Consider the following 8,537-nt stretch of genomic DNA (forward strand, 5'->3'; position numbering starts at 1 on the left):
AAACATTGTATGGGTCAAAATTATAGATTTTTCTTTTATGCCAAAAATAATTAGGATATTAAGTAAAGATCATGTTCCATGAAGATATTTTGTAAATTTCCTACCGTAAATATATAAAACATTTCTATTTGTGAGTGAATGCAGCACAATCGCGAACATAAATGGACAACTTTAAAGGCGATTTTCTCAATGTTTAGATTTTTTTGCACCCTCAGATTCCAGATTTTCAAATCTCGACCAAATATTATCCTATCCTAACAAACCATACATCAATGGAAAGCTTATTTATCAGCTTTCAGATGATGTATAAACCTCAATTTTTAAAAAAAATGACCCATGTGACTGGTTTTGTGGTCCAGGGTCACATAGTACTTGTACACTTAAACATATTTGTAATTATACATTACAGAAGTGTACTTCTTTGAAGCGTGGTAGAAGATTATTAAAACAAATATATTTAAAATATACTTCAAAAGTAAAACGTTTAATTTTGCGTTTAATAGTGTAAGAAAGTGTACACTTGTGGCCTTTTATTCTATTAATATTAAATTATATTATCTGCAAGAACAATAAAAACATTTACTTTTTAAGTACACTACAATTGTGCATTCAATAAAATTAAGCACACTTCTTTTTCACATGGGTAAACCATTTTAAAGTGAAACTTTGTATTTTCTTTCAATCCCTCGCAATTAAGCGTGTATTTAAGTACTTGTTAAAAGTTCTCTATTCTGTTTTGCCTTGTTTGTCGCATAACATCAAAATACAAGATGTGTATTTTTTGTTCGTTTCAGGAAGAGAAATCTCTTCTGATCAGAATGGGATTTTGTTATTGTGGCATTTTCAGCTCACTCTGCCTAATTGCTGGCAAGGATCAAGAGCGGATTAACGCTTCGGCGTGTGGGAGAAGTTGCATGCATGTACACATGTGTATCAGTGCGTTTGCGATTACTAGCCTGAAAATGAATGCTTAGTGGTTACAGGTCGTTTGAGTGAGCATGTGCTCATATGAGAGCATGTGTGGGCTGAAGTATGCGTTTAGAGTTGACTTTTGCAGGGGAGTTGAAGTATGGCACCCATGACCCTGCCTTAAAACTCTACAATAAGATTAGTGAGTGCTTGCCGTGCCACATGCTGCTGTCCCTGCTCTTCTGTCTGAGCGCTGACACCTGAAACCCTGACCCAGAGACGATGACATCTGTTGTATCTGCATGTTTGATCTATTACATGTTTTAATATTTTTGCAAGTAGCTTCAGAGGCAGAGGTGGCTTTGATGGACGATTACAAACTTTTTTTGGACTTAGGAATAATGTGCTCTGATGAATCTGGCAAAAATAAGAGCAGGAGTGTATGTTAGGAAAGTAAATAGGGTCAATTTTGATTTCATGTTGACCTTAGAGCATAGAAATCTGATATTTCAAAGAAACTGAAAAACTCTAAAGAGAGAAGATGCAGACACAAGTAAACAACAGTGGCCCGACACTGAGACTAAATCTATCTTTAGAGAATCCAGGCTTCTTTGTTCATATATTTCTTGCTCTAGAGGGATAGGACTTACTCTTATTGACTCATTAAAACTGGATACAAATTTTCAATGACACTGTACTGCTACGTATGCCAAGACATGCAAGACAGAACATATACTAGTGTGTATGGCCTACATGGATTAGCCATTCAACCTATAGAGCTGGTGAGCAAAGAGAGGCATTGAGAACTCTCTGTGTGTGTGTGTGTGTGTGTGTGTGTGTGTGTGTGTGTGTGTGTGTGTGTGACACTAATCTGTTAATCTTGTTAATGCCTTTGCAGTTGGTGCCCTAACGTCCAGCACATGAAATAAAGGAAGGACAACACGATCACCAACAGCTGTTGACTGTTTGCTGCCCATCACACACACACACACATACACGTGTACTCCCACTAAAAGTTTCGCTGTTGTATGGTTTCTGTTGCAGTTTATCTCAGACTAGATGTTGAAAAGGTAGAGGAAGCGAAAGGTTTAGCAAAGGAATCGTAACTACTTCTGAAAAAGGCTGGTTTTGACAAAAGCATAACTAACAAACGTAATCTGTAGATGGACAATTACTCCCTTCAACTTGATGTTCATCCCTAAATTATTAGTATGTGTATTTTTTAAAGATAGGGGAGATGAATGAGAAAAATAAGTTGGGAACAGCCTTTGTGTAAGTAAAGGTGCCAAAAGGGGGTTTTCGTAGTGATGCCATAGAAGAAGTATTTTTGGTTCCTCAAAGAACCTTTCAGGGAACAGTTCTTAAAAGCACCATTGTGTGAAGTGTGAAGAACTTATTAATAATCTAAAGAACCTTTTGTGGAAAAGTCCAATGGATGTTAAAGGTTCTCCATCAATGCCAACAATGAACCTTCATTGTATGAGTGTATGTTATTTTCATGCTGTCTCCATATATTTTCTTCTCCTGCTGAAAAGACCATTACAGATAGTATTCAGCATGCTTCTTAACTAGCGTAACCACCAAAAGACTGTGCAGTTTACCAGCTAGACCAGCAACCCAACCAACATGAACCAGCCTGGACATTTATACAGGTCTAAGCTAGTCTTTTCAGCGGGAATATGTTGCATCCTTTCTGTTTCTTGCAGAATTTTCAGTAAAAGTGAGTCCCACTGTTTTGTGACAAGGCATTTGGGGGGGGCAGAATGAAGGGGAGGGATGCTGACGGAGTCACTTTCGCAGAGAAAATCTGTTATGTCCTCTTTTCACCGATCCAGAACTCTAGCGTAGTCCTGCAAAGGGCAACCTCCTTCGCTCTTCAGGTCGGCAAAGATCTGCGTGAAGAAATGCGGGTCTGCGTTGATGCGCAGCATCTTGGCACTGGTGACGTCGATAATGGCCAGACAACGGTCCCAGAATGCCTCTTTACCCGACTCCACCAGGAAGGGCTTGAGCGGGTACGAGATCTCGTTCCCCATGTAGGAGTAGGACAGGTACAGACAGGTTAGTAGAATTGCTTGGAGCTCATGCTCTGAAGACACCACGTCGCCATCCACCACGTCACGGCACAGCATGTACACGAACACCACGTTGGCTGGGGTCACAAAGGCCTGGTCCTGCCAGCCCTGGAGCAAGAGTGAGCGGTCCACAGCCCGGAGCCACAGAATCGGATCTGCGGGGGAAAGGTGCTTGAGCCGATAGCAGCGGCCACACAGAAAATCGCCCAGGCAGCGAAGCAGCTCACTAGTCGAGGCCTGGACGATCACACGCTTGGGTGTGGAAGTGCATGTAGGAGCAATCTTCTTAACAGAGGAAATCTGCTGCGGTTTTACGTAACCCAAGCCCAGGCCTAGACCCGCTGGACCCTCATAGCTAGTGAGATTGGCGCAGGAGAGAGACTTTTTCACATTTTCGTGGTTTAGGTGCAAGACCGGATCCTTTTGGTAGATGTTATTGTTGTTGAGAGGAGCCCCAAAGGCGCCATGACCTCCAGGATAGGCTTTTTTGGACTCACCCCGCTTCTTGGTGGAGGCCACCAGTCGTTTCCAGGTGAGAGCGGGGAGGAAAATGGAATGGCGTTTGAGGTTGCGGTCCTTTTGAGTGTTCAGCGAGCGGCTGCTCAGGCTCGGGTAATGGCTTAGAGAACCGGGCCGGTCGTCATAATAACCAGGTTTTCGAGTACCCGGCGAGAGGGATAGTACGGTACCCATGAGTCCACTGAGGTGGTGAAGCGACCAGCAGTGTGGGTTAATGTGGCTCAAAAATAAAGTGCTTGTGCCTCACTGTTTGAATGCTGGAAGGTCAAGACTGGGCTGGTGAGGGGCATGGATGAGTTCCTGAGAAGATTACATGCAGAGCATTATAATAAATAAAGGACACTTTTAAATGACAGATACAAATTCATGTAAATAAAGAGAGAACACTATGACATGCAGTTTTGGGAAACACAATATTCTGTATTTTCAGCTTCAGAATAATGAATATTTTTACTCTGGTGTCACCATTTCATTTACACCCCCAATTTAATACCAAATTTAGCATTTTAATCAACAGTAAAAATTTTGTTGACCTTTTATCAAATGTCTTGGAGTATCGCAATAATATCGTATTGCGAGTTCAGTATGGTAATATGTATCGAATCGTGACATGAGGGTATCGTTACACCCCCAATAATTATGCATCAGTTTTGATTCTCAAACTTGATTGGCCACTTTTGGAACTGTTTACATTGACAGAGAAAAATACACAAACTTAAAGGCCTTTTTTTTGTCAGAAATGCAAGTTACTTTATATTAATTCAAATCTAGTCAAATAAAATGTATTTGTATAGCACATTTCACAATGCTTGTTATAAAGCAGCTTTACAGAAAATCATGATGCAATGCTTATAATATCTTAACATCTTTATGCCTTATAGTTACCTTTTGTAGATTAGAGATGGGCGATAATATAGTTTACATTTTGTAATCAAGCAGTAGAGATATGCTATAATGCATGCCAATAAAGTTAGACATACTCCTACTTTACATAAAGAGCTGTATATAAAAAGCTGAACAATTATAATATAGTTATTTTTTTTGCAATAAAAAAAAAATCAGGCAACTGTTTACCACCATGTATAAAATAATGACAAATATTTAAGATTCTCCACTAATTCTTTCGGTCACTAATAAAGTTTAAAAATGATGTCATCAAATTAAAAATTATGTCATCATTTACTTATCCTCATGTTGTTTCAAACCTTTCTCTTTATCTGTGGAAGATTGAAAAAAAAAGAATATGTAGCCTAATGATGCATTCAAGATTCAAAAAGAACAAAATATGCATAAAAACATTGTTCCAAAGAGTGGCCCACGCGATGTGTTATATCGGACTCTTCTGAAGCAATGCAATAGTTTTGTGTGACAAAAAGATTGAAATTTGAAACAGTCTTGATATTTGTCCCGTGTGGCTCTCCTTGGTGTTCTCATAACAATTTACAAGAGAAGTATTATTTGAGTCGTGAATGAATCACATTTAGGCTAGTCTGTTCTTTTCAATGGATCAGTTGACCAGTTCACAAAACTGATCTGAATGATTCGTTCACTAATCAGACTCAATGACTTCACTTAATCATCCAGTCGTAGCAGTTATAGCTCACTGGGGGCAGGGGAATTTTATCAGTATATAATTACTTAAATGTCGGTAGCCTATAGACTTGTAGTCAAGACCGCCTAAACCGAGACCAAGACACTACCAAGACCAGAGGGTATCGAGACCAAGACAAGACCAAGACCAAGACCAAGACAGACCAAGTCAAGACCAAGACCAAGTCGAGACCAAAACCGAGACCAAGTCGAGACCGGAGGAAAAAAAAAACAGACTAGTGTTGAAGCTAAGCAATAACTTGTATGAATTCAAGAACAGCAGCATACTAGGGTTCAGCCGCAGTTTAGGCTACATTCAATACATATTAGACGGTATTACTTCAACTACACTGGCAGAACAATACAGAGACAGACCATGTCATGTGTGTGACTGTGAGCTCACTGTAAATGTTTTTGCAGACTGGGTGAGATCAACTAGGCCTATGTGTAGCAATTGCATGACGGCTGTTACTGCACTATTAGAGGATTGAGACTCCCTTAACCTTTGTGTACCGTTGAGGACTGACATGACTGGTACTGACTGGTTCATCTGACAAAACATCAAACACCTCCAACACCATCTTACTCCTCCAACAACTGTCTAAAGAATGAGAAATATGTAACCAATTGAAATTATACTTAATTTGTAGATGAAATTGTAACATCAAATTAAAGATACACAATTATAAACTTGGATTAGGCCTAATGTTTAGTCAACACAACGGAGATATGCAGATGATATTTAAAAGACCATTTATTTAGTCTAACACCATCTTAAATACAATACTGTAATCAAACAACACACACACACACACACACACACACACACACACACACACACAGAGATATCAAAGACACAAATTCATCTAAGCAAATGCCTGCCTATCTCTGCCGATTTCGGAGTCTCCAAATGAATCCATTCTGCAACTTTTAAATACATAATTAAATTTTTAAAAACGAAATTATAGGCTTAAGTGCAGGATCCGAAAGTTGGTCGTTTTGTCGCTATGGTTACACACACACACACACACACACACACACCGTTGGCGGTGCGCTCAAAGTCATCTGTCAGTTGTGCAGTTACCCAAAATCTCCTGAATGAAGTTAAAACCCATCATGTCACTGATATGTGTTTTTTAAATCAAGTGATCAAAGTGCTCGTTGCCGCTGCGATCAGTGGCGCGGATAAAGTGTTTTCTCGTGGCTCGCGCACACGCAGCACTGTCTTGACTCGGACGCGCGCTTCAATCCGTTCCGTTGCGGATAATAATGTTGCATTATCGAACGTTGTGTCGTCGTGGATATTTTAGTATTGTATTGCTAAATCCCCCGACCACTATGTCGGTCTGAGACAGCGAGACCTAGACAAGACCGAGAGGTCCGAGACCAAGACAAGACCAAGACCAAAGACCGTCAAGGCCGTGACAAGACCGAGACCACGTAAAAGTGGTCTCGAGACCGGTCTCGAGACCAAGACCGGTCTCGAGACATACATCACTAGTAGCCTATGTATATGAACCAGGTTTGTTCGTTTTATTATTAGGCTAGATTATTTTATGGTGTTTTTGTGTCCGCTTTGAAGCTTGAAATCTCGGCAAGTCCCCATTCAATTGCATGAAAATAAGAAAGAAAAAGTCATGCGGTTTGGATCAACATGAGAGAGAAATTTGAATTAAATTATAAAAATCGATCAAATAGCACTGTTCTCAGACTTTTTGTAGATATTTGTTAGTTACTTTACTCAGAACACCAACTGTTGAGAGAACAGGCAAAATTTGACCCACTTAACTTCGACTATATCTGAACCACAACTAAACATGTAAAAGCAAACCCCTAAACAGCACAGTTTTCTGTGTTAGGCTATTTGTTCTACACACAGTACACCTTTATTTTTTACTTGATTTTACATAGATCATGTTCCTTCCTATTTCACATCAGAGTAATTGATTTGTAGAGCTGTATTTGCATATGCTATTTTTATTTTATTATTATTATTTTTTTTTTATTACAGTAGGCCTACCTGAATACTTGAACCAAATTGTTGTAGCTAGTAAAGTTATTGGCACTGCAATATAATTGGTAATTTGGTATTAGATGCCTCTGTCATCAAGAAAGTTTAAATGACGGAAGAATTCAGATCCAATTTTAATCTATTGTGGTTTTACATTTACATTAGTAGCAATGTTCACTGTACTATTTAGGTTATCACTATTAGGTTACAGTGCTTTGCTCACCTGTTCGGAGGACATCAGTGGATCGCATCAGTTCAACCCTGCGTCTTGACTGCGTCCTGCACATCACACGCACGCGCTGAAACGCGCCGCACGCGCTTACTGCATTAATGTTTGCATTAAATCCTTCCGTCGCGCAACTAAACCTGAATCTGACAACATAGTAAACTTAAGCGCATCCAACAGGAGCTGTTCTCTGTGTCCGCTCCAGTTAGAAACAAAGTCGTTCAGGTTCACTGATGCCGTTCCAGTTCAAATATGTCCATTATCCAGAAACGCTGCTTGTTAAGTGTCCTCATTTGAAGTTGCGCGAATTAATTTGAAGAAGAGGATTTATTACACCACATAACACTTTCACGGCATTCCAGTTCCATCTCTTATGCACTGTCTATGAACAAACAGCTGATGAATCCGATAGCCTATGTTTGGGCCAGTTACAGAAAATCCGCCAAAAATATATCCTATTTATGCAAAGTCGCACGCATATAAGTCTTTATAATAGAGCCTCCAGTCCTGGTATTGACAGCAGGAGTTTGTGCTCTGGTCCTCTATGCTGCACATCAGGCTTTCTGTTTTCAGCGGAGACTCCTCCTCGAGACATGTGACCTCCTCCTCCTCCGCTAATATCGTCCGATTGACTGACTGACTGACTGGCACACAACAGCTCTGTAGATACTCATGATGAACACACGTAGAGACCAATAGGTATACAGAAATACATCGGCCCCAAAAAGCGTTAGAATGAATTATTTTTACTTTTATTTGGAATGTTGCCGTTTTTATTATAGACTATTTCTAAAGTAGGCTATTTAATATAAAAGATTCATCCGTGCACATAATTATTTTTTATATTTTTATTCATGCACCTTCGTAATTTTTTATCAAAATAACTTCCCATCCATCTTGCAGCGTCATCTTCTCTTCTCAGATGACGTGTTTACTGGCGTGAGGGCGGGGCAACCTGTCACTCACATGACATCACAGAAATAGCAAACCACAACCATCCAATCAATTCCATATGGACAAAATCAAATCCGAATCTACATTTTTTACTGGTTCGAGAAGCCTTTTCACTCATCATAATAGGGAAGAAAATACTATCGCAACTTCCATTTCATGTCAACTTTATTACATTTTTTTGTTGTTGTTGTTGTTGTTGTTTTTTTTTTACTTTCTATGAATCAAAGAATCCTGAAAAAAAATTGTATAAAAC

The 8,537-nt window shown here is 39.5% G+C and overlaps 1 protein-coding gene across 1 annotated transcript; it reads right to left on the reverse strand.

Annotated features, from left to right (window-relative positions):
* Positions 1-1,297: 1,297 nt before the first annotated feature.
* LOC307162704 (cyclin-dependent kinase 5 activator 1) lies at positions 1,298-7,940 on the reverse strand. The gene is made up of 2 exons (XM_079878215.1): positions 7,328-7,940; positions 1,298-3,803 (listed from the first exon to the last, which is right to left on the reverse strand). Exon 2 carries the CDS (start codon positions 3,675-3,677, stop codon positions 2,733-2,735), a length of 945 nt encoding a protein of 314 aa, XP_079734341.1. The 5' UTR covers positions 3,678-3,803; positions 7,328-7,940; the 3' UTR covers positions 1,298-2,732.
* Between the last annotated feature and the right edge of the window lie 597 nt (positions 7,941-8,537).

Source organism: Squalius cephalus, assembly GCF_949319135.1.
Source record: "Squalius cephalus genome assembly, chromosome: 8".
Classification (NCBI taxonomy): domain Eukaryota; kingdom Metazoa; phylum Chordata; class Actinopteri; order Cypriniformes; family Leuciscidae; genus Squalius; species Squalius cephalus.